We start from the raw sequence: 19,899 nt of genomic DNA on the forward strand, positions 1-19,899 counted from the left end.
TCACATACACATTTGAGTATTACATCATAACTAGTGTCTTTTTATACGTGGGTCAGAGTGAACGTTTGAAAAAGTTCCTTCAGTTCCTGAGATGTCACATTCATAATTGCGGGGCGGGCAGTTGTTGCATCATGAAATCTGTCAGTCCCTAATAATGACTGGAGTTAGACAAGTTCAACCTGTAGGAGACATTTTTCACATCTTTCTCATTTCTTATCTTTACACACACACACACAAATCTAACTTGAGAAAAGTTGTCCAATACATTATACATAAATCTGTAGATAAATAATGATTGCAAACTTCATGTTTCTTCACCCCCTTTTGTCACCTCTCTTGGGACCCGTGGGTGGGCCCGACCCACAGGTTTGGAAATGAATCACTGCCATATACACCTACAGCGTCTGATATAAATCACAGAGCTGCATTAATCCACAGTCTCTGGTTATCTGGGATCAAACATCTTACATTTTTACCATGCACTGAGTCCACAACAAATTTCCCCTGTGGGACATTAAAGTTTATTCTATTCTATTCTATTCTATTTCATTACTTTCTGCATAGTAGACGACTGATCTAAAGTCTAAAGCCTCATGGGTGTAAACTTTATGAAATCAAAGAAGCCCATGAGATAGAGAAAACATTTGGCAGGACAGAGACTTTAAAAGTCTTATCAGCTGGTCTTGACCACAGGAACAAGGTCTTAGCGCCCTCCACTGGCCACAGACATGTCCTGCATGTGATCATAGTTGAGCACTCCAAAATTGAAGTAGCCTATGTGAGAATAGTAGAAGAAATTTATAAACAAACAAAAGGAAAATCTGACACTGATGAGTACGGTAATTATACTGTATATTATAAGACATTATGCAATTGTGTGTCCTTTTCTCCATACATTTTTCTTCATTTAAACTTCTGGATATAGGTTAAAAGAATTTCACGTGAACAAATACAGCATATAAAATTACATTTAAATATTTGAGCCAGAATCAGCGTTTTTTCCTGGGAGAAATGTCTTAGTTTGTCTATATAAACAAACCATGGGTTATTCTCTCTAAATGCTGGAGATTATAATAATGTTTATTAGACAACATGTGGAGACAAATCTGTAGTAGAGACACAAACCTGTTCCTTCTTCATTGTACGGTACTTTTCTTAATAATGTAAACATGATGGTAGAAAAGGCATGCCACTTTTACAGCATACATTATGTTTTACACACATCTTATAAGTTGCTATTGATAAAAGCATGTCAGTGTTAACTGACCTAAAACCTCAAATCCAGGATTTTCATAATTTGAGTGAAGTGACCTTTGCCCTCTTCCCTCCCTGATCCTCATGTCTCCTTCACTGAATCACAACAAACATCAAGACAGAATAAAGAAAATGGGACGCCACAGGTGTTTTGCATCATTATGTACAGCTGTTTTATTTGTGATTTCCCCAAAACATTATCAGTATTTTACTACATACAATGCATGTAATCAAAGTACAATGGATCAACTTCAAAGAGAAGAAGAGCAAAACAAGAAAAGAAAAAGAAAAGAGCAACACAAAAAACAGGCGGTGATTTTTAACCACGAAGAGAGACATTGGTTAAGGTACTATATGTATAACACTATTTATTCTCATATAGGGCTGCTGATGGTGCCATCAACAGCGATGCCATGGCAACTGTTTATGTTGAAAAGACGAGTTTCCGCTAGAAGCACTGAGGTCTGGTGAGTTTTACTGCAATGTGGTGTGCATGTGTGAGGGGAAAAGGTTCTTATCTTGGGACTCTAATGAGATCAACTATAATTTTAAGCTTTGTTTTTTGCGTGTGTTCTCTAATGATGAGAGCAGGGTGTGCTATGGGAGGTCACAATCTGCTGGAAATTTGTGGAAAATTACAGTCGAATTGAATAAAATCAACAAGTTTTATTAGAGGCCGATTTTTCTAATTCACTTTGAGAAAGCAGGTCGGCTTCACAGGAACCAACCGTCACCGACGAACCCGTGAAAGGCGAGTAAATTAAAGTAAAGAATGAGCCAGCAGACAAACTCTGACACAGCACGTCCCAGTCACACGTACCTCCCACAAGCAAACTACTGTTGACTCAAAACTGATACAACGATTGAAGAAACTAACAAATGTGTGGATATAAGAATAGGAAAAAAAGAACAGCTACTAAAAGTCAATGAAACTGTCTTAACATCAGTAATACAAAGACAGATCGTCCTGTACTCTGGTTTAAAACCCCTGATATTGTCCCAAAATAAGGCTGTGGGTTCTAGGCACACCAAGGTTAAACTGAGCTGAGCAATATGTGCATTTATGTTTACTATTTACTTCTTTTTTTTTAAGACATGACACTTTCTGTATGTACTGAATTAATTAATGTTTGATTTATTTCTAACCACCTGGCTACTCCAGGTCCAGTTTAAAAAACAAAACAAAAAACAGATGATGACAACAAATCTTTTTTCGACATCACACATTTTGCAGAGCATTTAGAGACAAAACACAAGTGCATCATTGGCAAAAACTGCTGGTGAGGGAGAAAGAAGTGCACACCAGGGTGCGTTGTGTGTATGTTAATGTCTATCTGTGTGTGTGTGTGTGTGTGTGTGTGTGTGTGTGTGTGTGTGTGTGTAGGTGTAGGTGTAGGTGCTGTGTTCAGTGTCTTGTCTTCTTCAGTCAGTCAATATGAGTTTATGTTGGTCTGTGAGTGCAGCTGTTTTAAGTGCATGTGTGTATGAGCAAGCGCATATTCAAAGAGGTAGCAGAGAAACGCAATCAGAGCGACAGTTGAAGGACGAGTGTCCGACTGTCACCGCAGTAGAAAAGCTGACTTTCTATGTACCTGCTCTCCTCAGGTTCAGCGGCTCATTGGGAGCCGCACGTTAACTGAGATAAGCTCAATTTATAGTCTGCTGAATTTCATTTCATTTTCCATGATCCAATTTATTTCATTTCATCAAGAAAAAATATTTGAATCCGTTTCACATTACCTGTTTTTCCCCATACGGGCTTTTTTTTTTATTAATTCATCCTTTTCCCAAAAGGCCATGAATCTGATTTAATACAATAAAACTGTATCATTTAATATCAAATATTTTTAAAAATTTGATTAAACTCAACCTGTGAATTTCCATGTCTGTCCAAAGCTTTCTATCAGCAGCAGTTGATGGTAGTAAATGAACCTTAGAAGAGCCTTAACTTCCACATGCTGTGAGTTGAAAACGTGATTCGTTTAGTCAGTATAATACGAAGAGTGATCACTAAAGGCTTGGTGTGTCATTCACAGCATATATTTTGAAGGCCTGCTTGTCTGAAAGCTGAGTGAGAGCAGCAAATCAACATTAAGCTCCAGACCCAGAGTAGAGAGGTGTGGGGGGGTTACAAGAAAGGAGAGTGCTGAGGTCGGGCAAGAGCAGGTGTGTGAGACTCAGCAGTAGAAAAAAATGAAAATAAAAAAATAAAATGCACTATTTGTATCTAGAACATCTAAAATGGGATCCCAATGTTACAAACCCTTTGAGACCTTTGAGGAAAGCATACAGAGAGAAATACACAGGAAACCCGCGATACAGAAGCAAAGCTGACTGAGGGACAACACCGCATTTGGTGTTGTTGTTGTTACGTCCAGGCCACAGCACTAGTTTACACTTGAAGTTGTTAGGACAGAGCAGTTATCAAAGTCAAACTACCACTCCCTTTGTTTGAGTCAGTGTGAAATCAATGCAAAAGACCTCGTTCATCTTTCGTCTCTGAATGGCTGTGTTAATCTTCACACAAGCCTGATGACGAGTGTGCGTCACATGACAACACTTTGAGCTCTGCAGAGAAGCCCAGAGAACAAGCGGCGGCTCTGCGGAGTCCCATCAGACAAACACGACAAACATGTCCTCAGCCCGAATCACAGGTGACGTTTTACGACAACATCGCCTATATGTTTAGTAGCGTCAGAGTGTTTTTTGAGGGCTGGTGCTTTGACCTGCGTCCTGTTTTACTTCTTCTCTTGGTGCCTCTGAAGTGTGCACCGCTCGTCACCTCTGAGGTTTTAAGATACATTCACATAGCAGATTTCATCTCCGTCCTTCTCTATGCTCCTGTCTGACCACTTAGACTCCTTGCATTTCCTTTAAATATTTAACTTGTTTAAACATCTCTTTTAATCTTTTTCTTAAAAGTGTTTGCTGCTTTGGTATAGAATTAGTTTGGAGTATTTTCTCATTACTTTTAAAGGTCCCATACAATAAAGGTAGATATCCATGTGTAGTGTGATTATAAAGCAGAGTTATAGTAGGTTCTATATTAATAGTTTTGAGTTTTGACTTGTTCCCCGAGGGGAAATTCTTTTCCACAGCACTGCACTTAAAAACATATTCGACAACACAGCAACAATTCATGAAAACAGAAAAGACTGTGAAAGCCTCAGTCCCCCAGAGAAATGCACACAGCCTGAATTCAGAAAACCCTAACACACTGAGCCTTAATCACAACTTCCTGAACTTTGTGATGTCACAAATAAGTCACCAAGCCCTGCTGCATTTTTTTACCGGATCATTCAGAAAATAGTCAGCCAATCAGAAGAGGCAGTCTGAGCCTCTTCTCTTCTGATTGGCTGACTGATCTGTTGTGACTAGAGCTCCAGAGACAGGCCTGAGAGAAGGGATGTCAAACTACACTGGGATGGTTTTTGGTTCTTGAATCGACAAATATATTGTCTTATGGATCGATACTTAAAGTAGAGTAAAGTAAAGTAAAATGTAAAATATGGGACCTTTAAAAGCAATACCTCAAAGGTTTAATCCATTCAAAAATTTCGCTAGCTGCTCTTTAAGTTAAGATAAGCTAACTGGCTCCTAGGGCTAACTTTACATTCAATGCACGAATGTGAGGGTACATCATCTCATTACAAACTAGAATTATAAAGTGAGATTATACAGATTATGGTCCTGAAATCTCAGTCATTTCTAACACTTTTCTGATATAGATATGTCTTCCAGTTTTAACTGTGTCTGTGATACACTTAATAACTGATACAGTTATGTATCTGGGGCTTCTATGTATCAGCTTTTGTCCTTGTTTCCACAGATTCATTTTGTCCAGATGAAAAATGTAAAAAATTAATCAAATCTGTGTCACATGAGAGGGAGCGAAGAGGAATTTCAGCTGCTATGTGAGTGTAGCTTTACTTCCATGCATTTTTTTTTTATACATTCACACACTCTAGAGGTGACGCAATGCTACACAGGCCTCTGATTTACTGACTTGAAGATTTGTAGGCTTATATTGAGATGTTTGAGGTAAAAAAAAAATCATCCAGCATATAAAAAGAGATAAAAAGGAATATACTGTACATATACACAAAAAAAAAACTAAATTAGTGTTAAAATAAAAATGGATGTTTTTTAATAATAAAATCATGCTGCGACAAAAAAATATTTATATATATGTAAATATATATATATGTGCGGAAGGGAGAGGTAGTATGTTTGGTTAAACGTAGCGCCAAAGCTTAGCGGCACGTCATCTGTTTGTAGAGACAGAGAGACAACAAAGACAGAAAATATGGAAATGAGGCAGAGATGAGGATCAAGTGAGTAAAGCAGAAAAAAAACAAACAAAACAAAAAAAACAGGGAGAGTGACAGTTAACATTTAGAAACATTGGGATCCACTCGTATACTGACTGGTCTACTGGCAACAGGATTCTACTGGACAATCTTCTTCGTACAACAACTGGCAACTAGTTCACTGTATGTCTGACATAAAAACACTGCAAAGATTGAGGAAAGAGTTGTAGTGTGTCTGTTTGACTGTGTGTGTGGTGTGAGTTTATGTTTGGTTCCCTTAAAAGCTATTGTAAAAAAGTCATTCTGTAAATTATTGAGGTATCTGTTTGATGTTTTCCAGCTGAGTGAGGTTTCTGTAAGTAAGGCTACTGAGGTGGAGCTGCTGACCTGGGTTGACGGGAGGAGGGGTGAGGAGGGGGGGGAGAGCGCCGCTTCGGCTTTGTTTGGGTCCATTTGAGTGCTAATGGCTTCTAGCATCAGCTACGGTCCTTGTGTTAACTGCTGTAAAAATGTAAAAATACTCAGTCAGATCCGTGTTGCAGGTTTACCATTTGCCAAAACTTGACCATTAGTGCTGGAAATTAAGAGGAATCGGCAAAATGTCCGTAAGCAGCGCAGCAAAGTTACATAATTTCACTCTCAGAGCCCTGACAGCCAAGCGAAACTCTCTCCCCATCACCCTCTCCTGCATTCCTTTTTTAAACAGATGATGTAGGTGTTGATGTTGTATGTAAAAAGTCCACTTTTATATATATATATATATTTATATATGTCATTCAACAACTATTCTTTAAAAATGTCAAGAGCTGCGATGAGAGACACAGAGTAGTGAGAAAGGTAATGTCACGCTTTGGGTTAAGGAGGCGACATCTCAGTCGGTCACTGCACACTCTGCCTGTACAGCGTCATGTCACTACATCTGCCGGTGGCGATTCTGGTTTTTAAAAATACTTTTATCTCCTGCACTCTACAAACTCTACACAGTCGTCTGGACGCCCAATTCACAAAACGATTTTTTTCCCGGGTCAAAAAGGAGCCGGCTCTTTCTGCGTCATCATCGCATGTCATTACACGTCCAATCACACAGCAGCCTGTTTTCACTATATCTCAAGACTCCCATCAGCCCTTGGTGCGCCACAGTTTATCCAAAGAGAAGCAGAGGCGGATTGGCTGCCGAGTTAAAGCTATGAAGAGTAATCCTGCTGTAATTTGCTATTGCAGAAGAAGAGGCGGTTAGATGGTTGAGTGACGAATGTAGAGGCACGCCCATGCTGTTGCTGCGACAGTTTGCCTCTGGCTAAATCCTGTCAGTCAGTTGAGGCAGTGTTAGTTTATGAACACTTGACTTGTGTTTGACATCCTGCTTCTGGAAAAGTAGATGTGTAGAGTAGATGATGTTTTTTTTTTTTGTTATACAGAGCTGGGGACTGCCTTTCCTTTAACAAAGACGTAGCTCCACTGTGTGGCTACAGATACATGGCTGCAATGACAAGTCTTTGTTACTCCAACAGGAAAAAGGGGAAAGGGAGCAAGTGCCAGTGTCCCTCCCTTGTCCAAACAAGGTGGAGGCACATGGATAGTTAAGGAGGGCTTTTCCATATACACTCAGTTGGAATCAGGGGAAGGGGGAACTTGTTCATTTGCAATTGGAAAAGGCTCCAGGAGTCCACTTTGCTCATCTCTGCTTCATTAAAATGACGTCCCGGCGCAGCAAGCCAAGCACTAGTAGCTAGACAGCAAACTGACACACATTACAATTGACAATCTTGAAAAAAAAAAAAGAAAAACAGGAAAGTTTTTCACCAAAATGAAAATATTATGGATATACTGTATAATTGTCAAAAGCTTATCGATTGACTTTAGAGAGATTGAGAGAGAGAGAGAGAGAGAGAGAGGGAGAGGGAGAGAGAGAGAGAGAGAGAGAGAAGAGAAAAGACGTACATCCATAAGCCTGGAACGGACAGAGGGGACACTTCCTATGGAGACATACTGAGTTGCCAGGCGCCGTCAGAAAAGCTGGCGGAGAGTTAAGGATGTTCGCACTTGATGTTTGCGTGCGTTCAGATCGTGCGTGAGACTCAGCCAGTTGGAATGCTCAACACAACAACCACCGCTGGGAATGTTCAGTCAGGTGACGTCTTTGCAAATTATACAACACATTAGGTTTCTGAGTCCCACCATTGCACTAATGTTCATTTCAGTAAGAGCTCATCATCCAAAACAGGGCTGGACCAATGCTGGCCCTTCACTGGGGAACTACTGTACTGTGTATTGGCCAGATTTGTTTTCTGTGAAACCCGCTCTGTGTGTTTCACTGATACAAAATGAGTCTAATTTGAATTTAGGAATATTGGCTCCCAGCACTTCCAGTCACAAATATCAGCTTGCTAAAAAAGCCGTACTGGTCAAACCCGAACCCAACAGTTTTCATCGGCGCTCTCTGAAACAACTCAGTCTCTTTGACCAGGATTGTCACCTCTGTGTGTTCTAGTTAAATACAACGTAAGAGTCCATCTCCTAATTGCATATAGTGCTGTATTTCCAGAGCATCTTGCCATCAACAATTGAATTCTCTTAGTATTTTGCCTACATTAACCTCTAACTATGTACAGACTTAGCAAGTGGTATTTACAAAGTTTGTCCACAAGGGGGTGATCCAGGCCTGCGTGAGGGGAGAGCATGCACCGTGTCAACAGAAACGTGATATGATATGTAGTGATGTTGAAAAGTAACATCCTAAACCTCGCTTATGCAGCTGGTGTTGAAATGATATAAATGTGACAAAACGGCATGAGGCTTGATTTTATACTGAATATAAAAAAAGTTCTTCTTTCTCATGTTTTTACAACTCTGTCCTGCTGTTAAGAGCATCTGAAGGATTTCATTCCAAAAAACACTATACAGGCAATACATTTTTCAACTACTGTATATTGCTACCATTTGTAAAATATTCACTTTGCCCTGAAGAAAGAAAAACAAACTGAACTTAAGGCTGATATTAATCAAGCAATGTTTTCAACACAGATGTCTCGGTGTTCTCAAATGTTGCCACTAAATGGGTATGTCCACTTTGACTGTAATGATCCGAAATGCAAACTGTTTTGTAAAGACTTTTTTTTTGTGTTTCTTTTGTTTTTTGGAACAGAAGCTTAGGAATGAAAATATTGTAGTAATCCATTTTAAAAAGTTTCACTTTTAGCTTACTTATGCTGTTATTTAGTATGATTAGAAATCACAGTGATGCCTAGAGCTTCAAAAACAATCTCCGTCTCATGATTGTAAGCTTACGCCACACACACCGTAAACACCAAGTACACAATATCATCAGACAAACTTTTCCCTGAGGCAACAGCCGGTAGTTGGTTTCTAGCCAACTATCTAGCTCTAACTGTCTTAGCAGCAATCTAACCAGCCGGACAATTTTTTTTTCTTCTTTTTTTTTTTGGGATAGTCACTATCCACGAAATATGACGTTGTGTTTGCGTATGTCAGTCTACAAACTTCACAGGTCCAATAACGACAAAAATCCAACAGTGAAGTGCTTCCCTGCACTAAACCCTCAGTCAGAGCCTGTACACACACCCCCTTGTGGTCCATCAATATTCTCATATACTGTACACACATCACAAAAATAGAAGGACTCCTCGCACACTTCTCAGCGCTTTCTCTATGCGTGTATACATTTGTCTTTTGAAAGTTACACATACACACTCAACAGAGGAGGGGCCTTTGAATCCTCTACATTATACAACACTCAGAACTGTTTGCCTCCTTGGAAGCAACCGTTTGCTCTCTTAAATATTTCTATATATATATTTATATATATCAGCTTATACGTATCATTTATATTTATATAGCATTATACATACATTCTTGTTTTGTGAAATTCCTTTTTTTGTCTTGTGAACAAGGAATTCCAGCCGTAGCATCTCCCTCCGTCTACCCAATCTCCTTCGCTCGTTCCTCCCAATCGCACCTTTCCTCTCCCGCCATTCCCACGCTGAAACATTCCTACTTGAAATTCCTTTCTTCACTTCATCGGACCATCTGAGACCTCGCCTACACAGATACACAGGGGCTTAGCAGGAAAACACACCTGCTACACTCCCATCTCCACCAAGTATTTTTAAAACCAGTGAACCAAGTATAATTTTCACGACATTACTGTATGCTTGCCCGTGGCTGGCCATGTTGATGTTTCGTATATTTGGATGTATTTGCTGTCAAACAAACAACAATTTATAGCTAACTAACACTAGTGTAGTAACATGGCTAAGCGGTTTATCGGTACCTCACGAGTGCCAGCATGGAAAATCACTGTAGATCTGTGTATCTATTCCTGTCCGTCGTCACGATGATGTGAACATGAAGCAATGTTATGAGGATGACGGTAAAAACGGATGTGACGCCACATCCATCGAGCTGTCTCCGCTGTTAGAAATAAAAATAATGGCAGGAATCTAGAAGTGATGTCTGGGGGGGAAGGTGGTGATGAGAAAAGGCAAATCTGGAGTTTTGTGGATTGTGGAGAGGATCAGGATGTCCAGCTGCTCCAGATGTCTGTGAGTCAAGGTATCCACGTGACCTAATGAAATGTAATTTTCGGTACTGTGTTTGTGAACCCGATCCGAATGCTGCGGACATCCACAGCATGTTCAGGTGTCCCGAACCCTGATCTGAGTCTTGCTCCTAACAGTCAGGAGGAAGAGAAGAAGGATGGGCCGATGATGGAGGAGGTGAAGGTTACTGTCTACCTACTTGAATATTAATCTTTCTCCCACATGTCCAGGGATGTATCAAGGCCGGGGTGATCTTGGGGGTGGAGGGGAGGCGGTAAGGGTTGGTTAATCATCCTGTGTGTGATGAGGGTGTATATGTTTATGTGCTTGCCTTCTCTGCTATGACACCTCACTGCCAAACACTTCCAGGACCAGGGGGGTGAGCTGCATGCTGTGCTCAGGCTGGAAGGACAGCGAGCGGTACTGCTTGGAGTGCTCCTCGTTCAGGCTGCGCAGGTCGGCCAGTTTCTGGATCATCTTGGCGTAGAGGAGGCGTCCGCCTGGGTGGTTGACCCGGATGTACGCCTGCAGCGCCTCTGACAGATGGTCCTGCAGCTGCTCGATGCGGGCGTGGTCTTGGACACCTGGACGATCTGCCGTCAGAGACGGTGGGGAAGGACGAGCAAGACAACCAAGCAGAGGGGGGAAGAAGGATGAGGTCTGTGGACATGTTCACTGCTAAGCATCTTCTTAAAGGGATAGTTCAACATTTTGGCAAATTGGCCCATTACCATAATCCTTATAGTTTTAGGAGTAGGTTTGTCACCTTTAATTGTCGGTGCAAGCTATTTTTAGAACGGCGGAGCAGAGCCGCGAGCTGCTTGTGTATTTGATGAGTTTGATGAGGGAAACCAAGAAACCCCATTAGCCTCCGTAGCGCAGCTCTGAGCAGCTCATGGCTTGGCTCCGCCATTCTAAAAATAGCTTGCATCGACAAATAAAGGTAACGAACCTACTGCTATGACTACAGGGATTATGGCAATCGGCCAATTTGCCAAAAATGTTGAACTATCCCTTTAAGATCTGGCTAAAGATAAATATATTTTTTGGATTTTGTAATAACATACCATATTCAGAGACTGACTCAGCTTTTCTTTTTGCTGTATATTAAGTGGAGACACTGCTGTCCCTGACAGAGCCTGTAATACTGTGCTCTGCTGATCAACACAAATTGCATCATGTGGATCGAAGGGTCAAGGAGACTCTGCTTCATTTCATTTATGTACAAAGATTTTGTTGCTTTGACAACAGTGGAGTTATGTTCTTCAAGCCTTGAGGAGGAAGGCTACAAAAAGCCTTTGAAATGTTTAGACAAAAATGAGGCCGTGTCACGTAATCCTGAACTAGCCTTGCTGCTTGATGGCCTCATTCAGTGATGATGATCATTCTCTGGTTTTCAAAGTGCCATTAAAACCTCAAAAAAAGAATACATGTCTGAACAGCACACTTTTGATGAAATGGTGTTGTTAGTAGACAGTCCATCTGGCAACTATCTAAAAAATAGCTGGAAAAACACCCACAACATCGACAGCCAAACACACACACACAACACAAGCGGTACCTGGGGAGAGCAGGCAGATGGCCATGAGCAGCACGTGTTCCTCTTCGTGCAGGTTGAGTTTCTTCAGACCAACCTGGAACTTCACCAACGGCTCCAACAGCTCCAGAGTGTGACCCGCTACAGAGGTCAACGCAAAGAGTCAGTTACATCCTCTTACACAAAGGTATGGAAACATACATGGAGCTTTCTTATTGACTTCTGAATGAAAACACACTTTATACAGCAGGGAGCTTCACTGGAGAATCCCTACTCTCCCTCTCTCTGTTTATACATTGTGGACAGAGGACATCACTTCCTGTCCTGTATATGTAAGCGAATAAGCACAGAGTGTGTGTGTATTTGTGGCCACTTTATTGCTTCCATGAAAATACCTGAAGTCAAAACCTCATAATAATGTGCAAGTGCGCGTAGAAAAACAGTTTGCAGAAGATCCTTGTAAGGCTCTGTCATATAAGGTGGGGAAAAAAGTAATCCCAGCTGTGTAATCAGCAGCTACAATGAACATATTTCTCTCTGTGTGAGCCTGTTGTTGTGTGTACAGTCACATTTCATCAAGGCAGTGCTCGATGACGCTGCAGTGGCCCTGAGAGCTCAATGCACTGCCACACAATTCACAAATCTGCTGCAAAATCGATTTGACACGTACTCGGCAGAAATTATACAAACACCTGCAAACAAACGTGTGGGGCTGAGTTTGGGGAGAAGGCGAAACCACAGCTGAGTTTCAGTCCAACCAGTGGCTCTTTGTACCATAACTGTGTCTCTGTGTGTCTCTCTCTGTCTCTGTCTCTCTCATACTCGCTCGAGTCGCTATTGGAATTGAAGTGATGAACCTGCTGGAACGTCCTTGTTAATCAGTGCTTTTTACTTCAGGAGTCAACAAGAAATCATACAAAGGTTCATACATTTTCAGTGTCCCTTGGAACCACTTCTAGTGTAGTTGTAGTGTGGTTTTAGTTGGTTTTTTCATGCTGTTTTTACTATATTTGTTTGTTATTTATGTGCTGAAGAATAGCCATTGCTCATATAATGAAGTAATGGTGTAGTCAAATTGATGAAGATATATTTTTTTTAAAATTTAGAGCACACCTATATCCTTTGTGCGTGTTTTTTAGCAGTGTATTGAGCTCTCAGGGAAGCGCATATCTATGTGTGATCGATAATCAAAGCCATCATGCTGCGAGTGAGCAGGTGTGTGTGTCAGAGCCACTGATCCCATTCCTTGACTGTGACGGACTGACTGTGTGAGATGAAACCAACCCTTTGTAACGTCATTGATGCAGTATTTGAAGTCGGGTCCTCCACAGCTCCAGGACATGTCCTCCAGGCTGAACGACTGGTTGGACCGTAGCATGATGATCTCGATGGCACTTGACTTCAACAGAGCGATCTGGTCCTCTGCCGTCAGCTCTCTGGAACACACACAGTCAAAGATGCGGTATGAACTATATAACACTGGAATAGCTCTTAAAGCTAACATTAGCTGTCGAGTAATAGCAAAAAAAACAGATCCCTAGTTAGTGACGATGACAATTTAAGAATATAAAGCTGCTAATGTCTGTTTTTGTTAAAGAATAAATTCAGACAGCAGGAAAAATACAAAGATAAACAGTTGTTATCACCGCGGGGCTTGACTGCATAGAGACGGACGTGGAGCAGACAGAGACCAGAGGAAAAACCAGAGGAACAGCTGGATTTTCCATGTGTCCAAACTGTCGCACACATGGAGCAAGTCTGTATGTGGGTGTGTGTGCAGCCACAGCAAATGACCACTGTGAAACACACACACACACACACACACACACACACACACACACACACACACACACACACTCTATCCTACATTATCCATTTAACAGAAATCAGGTATTTGTCTGTCAGAAAGTTGTACTTAACCACCTCTACTTCTGAGTGTGTGTGTGTGTGTGTCTGTGTGTGTGGGAGGGAGGCTAATAAGCACAGCAGGCATGCTGAATGTATTATATAGTTACTGTAGCAACAGCGTGTCCAACCCTAAGCTATGTGTGGCTACAAAAGCGTGCGCACACACAAGCACCACAGTGCACACACAGACCTCTGTCATTAGCAGACCCCTCCCTCAGGCCTCACATAATTACTGCACAGTGCTGCAGGACATGTGTCCCCACACCCTGAAAGCCACAGGTGCAACTTTTGCCCTTCAGATGATGAAATAATACAATTTTGTCATCCTGTTCACCGATGCCAATACGACAGAATGACCTGCCATCTTTTTCCACTGTGTTTCTGTGAGAAACAGAAAGTTAATTTACACCACTGTGTGAAGAGTGTGAAAGAACTCCAAAGAGCACATGGGGACGAAATCCTGCGTTCAGCTGAACACGTGCATGTAAAATGAAGGCCTACAAACATGATGAGGGCTGAGGTCTATCAGACTTAATCTGCTGCTCCAGGCTAGAAATGTGCAAACCTGTAATCGATTCATCGTGCTGCAAAAAGCTCTATGTTATTATGTGTCTGTCGCATCTTCAAGGTAAACAAAAAAAAAAAATCCTTCCACACACAGCTCACCCATATACCCATGATGCACTGCAGCAAGGTCAGCAGCAGCAAAACTGCATATAAATGCAGCACTGTCTGCACATCAACTGTTTCCATTTCTGTTTGCAAACACTCATGTATGCATAATCTATGTCCATACAGCAGATGTGTCACTTCTGGTCTTTTATTACATGGTGCGTGCATGTGCATTCATTTAGAAACTTATCTCTCTGCTCAGCATGTATTTATAAAAGCTACAGCTTGTTCCAGCGTTTTCTTGGAGGAGCTTGTTTGTTGGGGAGCGATAATAGCATCTCACCCAATAATACAACGCGTACATGTGGGCAGCAAATCATTGTGCTCTGCGTGTGGGCGGGGAGCTCATTCAGGCTGTTAGCCTCAGTGTGTGGAGAAGCCACTGGTTGGATGCAGCAGAATTTTACCATTCAACAAATGATTACTAGGCCTGAGTGAAACAGGAAGCTGCGGGGGTAATGTCGTTTAATTATCAAGATGGCTGGTAGATGACACCGGAGGACGGGAGCCAATCAGAGGTGTTCCTGCTGACCCAGCTTCAGAAGTGTGCTGTGTCCCTGAGGTTGACCAACAATTAATAAAAAACATTAGCTAATTCTGGCCTAAATTTAATTATTGATTCATCTGCATAACATTTTATTGTTGAATTAATTAATCCCTTGGTCTAAAAAAAAATAATGAAAACTGCTCCATCACTATTTTCCAGAGCGAAAAGTGACCACACCACACTATTTAAGACAACTAAATAGCAGTAAATCCTTACATCTTAGAAGCTAGAGACAGCAAATATTTGGTGTTTTTCTTTGATCAATGACTCAAATGATTAATTGTTTGTCAAAATTGCAGTAGATTTATTCTACTGTCATTTCAGATATGAATCAAATTAGATCAAATCTGTCAAATAAGATGCAAGAACAACAATGTGAACACAAGTTACAATAAGGCGACATCATATTGTTTGTATGATGTATGATGAAAATCTTCTTCCTGTGGTGACTCCTCGTCAAGGAAAAACACACAAAAACAACCCAAAACACTATCCAAGACAGTAATGTAAGCTACACTATACTGAGTGCAGAGCAACACTTTTTTTTAAGACTTTAAGAAATGAAAATAAAAATCAAACCACGTGGAAATAATCTCCTTTACTCAGACTTCAGTTTTTGTTCTCCTGTAAACACCAGTTTAACATAGAGGTAAAGTAGAAAACTAGAACTGAACACCTGAAACAGCAGCATCAAAAAACCACCACCATAATTTAAAAACACCCTATCTACAATTTAATACCTATAAAGATAATTACTTAAATAATAAATATGAGACCTTAGTGTCTTTATTTTAATTATAATATATAATAGATTATAATAATTTCAGTCTTTTTAAGGACCCATGGGAACCCTGTCTACCACATAACTTCTCTGACTACACTTGATAATTGTTGTGTGTCTTGTTTTGTACCTGAAGCCTGGAATCATCTTGGCAAAACCGATGACCTTCTGGATGCTGTAGGAGACCAGGTCAGCCAGGTGGGGCAGCATGGACAGCTTGGTGTCTTCCTCACTGGAGTCTGGACTGCTGGCACCGTCCTGGTACATCATTAACAAGTTGCTCAAGTTCATCTTGGTGTCCACGGACTCTGTTTGAGGAGGGGAACGAGGAGGGAAGGACGGAGAGGTCATGGGCAGAGAGAAAGGAGGTGATTACTACATTTTGAACACACAGAAATTAACATTAGACAACATTAAATATAAATGAAAACGTTCATTTTTAACATAGAATTGCACTGAGTTTGATATCTGACTCTTACTGACAACTTTAATAGTAATACAGAGCAGGAATAAGCACAAAGTAGGGCAATACAATGGATGGATAAATGGTCTAAGCGATGAAAACAAAGATGAAGATTCAGGAGCAAATCTACTGCATTTGCTTGTTACTCAAGTAAACAAGAATTGGTAGAAACACAGACACTGAATGGGCCGTCTCTGGCACACTAACACACAGTGTGAAGCCGAGGCAGACCGTGGGCACAGAGTTACTGCTCACTTGTATTTTTAACTCGATAGATTTCTTCAGGCCTGTGTCTTTGCGAACGCTAACCCTGAACCACAAGAGCAATCAAAGGCAGGAGGAGCATCTCACCAGGAGAGTGGTTGAATGAGTCAGAGGAGGCATCGGACAGAGAGTGAAGGGAGGCGGCTCTGCTGGCGCTGCGTGTTACTGGGCCTTCACGCACTGGAGGCTGTGGAAGCACAGAGAGACACAAATATTAAAATCCTCACTGTGACACATTCACATCTCAGTGCACTGCTGGGCTCTACCTCCTCCTTCTCTATGGTGACAAATCAGATGCAAAAGGTCACAGAGGAAGGGTTCCCCCAGTTATCAGGTTAGGGTTAAGTCACAGTGGAACTAGCAGAGGAAGTAGAAGCTGAAGATGCAAACAAACATAAGTGTAAGTGAGAGGAGTACGGTCTGTGATCCATACGAGTGTCGGCTTATTACAAATGTTTACTCAAAGACCAGTGTGGAGAGTCCTTCAAAAAAAAAAAACACAGTTCATTGCCTTCTGGAGTCTATTCCCACTTTATCTTTGAAGCACACTTCAGTATTTTCTACTCTGATCAGACGTTGTTGCTCAGTATATTTTTAGCATTAAGCGGGCACTACGTCTTGCAGGGTTCACATGCAGTTCAAAGCGACATTCACGACTGAAAAACTCTGGTATTTACTACCCAAGGGGAGTGTGGTTGTGGCTGTCTAGTGCGCAGCGTGCGACAGGATCACACTTGGCGCTAATAAATCAACGAGACAGGGAGAAGTGTTTGGAGACGTTCTCGTTCCATCCAATCTGTGTCCTCCATCTCATTTTTCTCCGACGACCCAGTTGTTTGTTATGGTTCCACAGAGAGGAACGTTGTCTCAGGGTATCGAGTGGTGGCGCGGAGGAAGAAAATACGACACCACTGTTGGTCGGATAAACGCCTTTGGTGAATCGTGTTACTGGTGTCAAGCAAACTGAAAACACACACGGGTGTGTGTTAGTCAACGCGCCGGTCTGAAATATGACTGTGGTTAGAGACGTTATTTACAGCTACATCTTGACATCACAGGAGGGGTTTTGACTGCCTTCACTTTTATACCCAGTACACTCATTTTACTCCACAATATGTTCCATACACATGTTGATCATAATAAATCTGACTGTCACCACTACCTCGTGTGTGTGTGTGTATTCCCTGTGATCTTAGCTGATAAAAACACTGGAGAACATAAATCACCACAGATTAATTAGGTTCATTTTGTCTTCTTGTTGAAATGGGTTATTTTTTTCTCGGCTCAGCAGACCGAGAGTCTGCCGAGTCACAGTCGAAACTGTCAAACAGGTATAGTAACACTCTCTACTCTTTATCTGAACACAAGAAAAAAAAAAACCATAAATCACCACAGTCAAGTCCATCGCACTCAATTTTAGCTTCTTAGCCTTCAACATCTCTATAACCTGCTGACATTGGCCGTCACCACATCAGCCAGTAAACCAGCTGCTTGTGTGTTTATGTGATGTGTATTTACAATCTGCGGTTCCCTAAGAAGAAAAAAAAAAGTTTATTTTGACCCAAGAGACCAAAATGTAGGTGTGGCTGTGTCCTCGAGAGTTACATTAAAACTTAAGACTTTAACCTAAATACATATGTTGTCGTGTTTTAACACTGTATAAAAGATGATAGGTAGTTATCATTCACAAGTAAATTATTATGACGTAAACAAACTTTCAGAGATGAAGTAGTGATTGCCTTTCCAGATTATTTTATCTGTTAATGTACCCTCCTCGAGTCATTCACAGTGACACTTAAATACATTTACTTGAGTTCTGTATTCCATCACTGTCTTAAAAAAAAATCATACATACGGTAAGTTAATTAAGGTAATATTTGCTTAATTTCAAATAACCTCTTAAAGAGACAGCTTGTAGTAGGATTTGACCAAATCCTGTATCCTAAAAGCCTTTTACGACAGCTTCAGTTAATTCAGTATGCTGTTTCACACTTTCTGGTGTTGTTCCACACAACAATGTACATAACAATGTATTGACATAAAAAAAAATTTACTTTTTAATTCTACTGTTTATTATTATATACTTAGTATTAAAATCAAGTACCTCAGTAAAATTTGAACCTTCAATTGTATTGCCTCAAATTTTACCAAAGAGTTCATAATATAGATTCTCTCAGATAACGGACCTGTGTACTTACACCTCCTGTTAAATCATGACGTAAACAAAAGAGAGAGAGAGAGAATACAGGGTTGTGGTGAAAAAGAGCAGGTGGTACAGTATGTATTGCCTATGATGAGGTTTTTTTTTAGTTTCTATACTGTCAAGCTGTGAACTTGAAAATGTAAAACGAGTATAACTATATGTTAATAGTATTACGTCAAAAAGCTGTTCTTCAGGGAATCCCACCCTCTACTGCATGACAGCATGATCTGCTTCACCCAGCTTCATGGTGGGGAACAAAGTGATTTCGGCCACATCAGTGATAATGTGATTGTGGTTTTGGTCAATGAAGGAAAGAAACTTAGTGAATGAACCCACCCTGAAGCGAGAGAAATCAGAATAGGAGGCATCGTAGGTCTTGTGGTGAGCTTCCACCAGGCAGGAAATCATCCGTGCCTGCTCATCGTTCAGCCGTGGCCTCATCGCCTCCCGGGCCGCTTCCTCCTCCTTCCTCTTCAGTATCATTTCTTTCTTCCTCTGAACCTCCTCGTCTGTCAGGATGACTGGAAAAGAGGATGGAGCAAGAAGGAGAGAAATAAGCCAAATAAGAACGATTCAATGTTAAACAAATTAAACCCCTGCATGATCATATCAGTGCAATTGACTTTGGGCCGCCAAAAACTATTTTGTCCATGAAACCAGGTCAGCATTTTTATCAAATTTAACAATTTTCCCTCATGTTATGGAGAAATTGTGCTCACAACGTCAAAATCATGTTCTGTGAACTTCATCATGACCTTTAACTGTTAACCACCAAACTCCAATCTGTTCATCCCTGAATCTGAGTTAATGTTTGTGCCAAATTTACAGAAGACCGACGGACGTTCAACTGAAAAACAAAATGGTTTCCACTCTGACTGTCGCTAATGCAGAAGCGTAAAAATCATTAGTATTTTGAATCAGTATTATGAATTGCTCGAAACTATCAAAACAGGAACAAACAGAAAGTGTCAGACTAGATTTAATCGAGGGGTCACACCTTCAAAATGTAAACCACAAGTATCACTTAACGGAAACTGATCTGGGTTCAGTGAAAGTAAAAATATATATAGTCCCAGCAGCTAATAATAGCTGACGAAGCAGAGAATCACGTTTGGTGAGATTTAAGAGGAGACATAGTTTGATTTAAAAAACACACACAAAAAACACAATAAGAATAAAAGAACAATTTGTATTTAATTCCTGTCAAATTTCATCATGTTTCTTTCTGTTTGTTGACTTGTGTTCACAGTTGCTGTCATCGAGTGACTGTTGTGGTAGATAAAAATAATGCTTCTTGGCTGCCCAGCATGTCGTATTAAGTGTAGCTCAACTTCACACTGAACTGGGTCCCAAGACTCATCGGATCCTTGATAACCACCGCGCTCAGTGGAATAGCCTGCA

At 40.9% G+C, this 19,899-nt stretch overlaps 1 protein-coding gene across 2 annotated transcripts in view; it reads right to left on the reverse strand.

The window, feature by feature from the left end:
- Window positions 1-2,642: 2,642 nt before the first annotated feature.
- The window catches only part of LOC310988739 (vitamin D3 receptor A), a 78,120-nt gene continuing 60,863 nt past the window's right edge, over window positions 2,643-19,899 (reverse strand). Inside the window, exons 4-9 of one of the 2 annotated variants that reach the window (XM_083975436.1) lie at window positions 18,835-19,019; window positions 16,383-16,482; window positions 15,699-15,876; window positions 12,945-13,096; window positions 11,685-11,801; window positions 2,643-10,716 (exon numbers count right to left, since the gene is read on the reverse strand). In XM_083975436.1, coding sequence (XP_083831562.1) covers window positions 10,463-10,716; window positions 11,685-11,801; window positions 12,945-13,096; window positions 15,699-15,876; window positions 16,383-16,482; window positions 18,835-19,019 — 986 coding nt within the window. In that variant the 3' untranslated portion in view covers window positions 2,643-10,462. The remainder of the gene's footprint in view (window positions 10,717-11,684; window positions 11,802-12,944; window positions 13,097-15,698; window positions 15,877-16,382; window positions 16,483-18,834; window positions 19,020-19,899) is intronic. The other variant, XM_083975437.1, reaches the window with a different exon arrangement.

This window comes from Trachurus trachurus (genome assembly GCF_905171665.1).
Source record: "Trachurus trachurus genome assembly, chromosome: 7".
Taxonomy (NCBI): domain Eukaryota; kingdom Metazoa; phylum Chordata; class Actinopteri; order Carangiformes; family Carangidae; genus Trachurus; species Trachurus trachurus.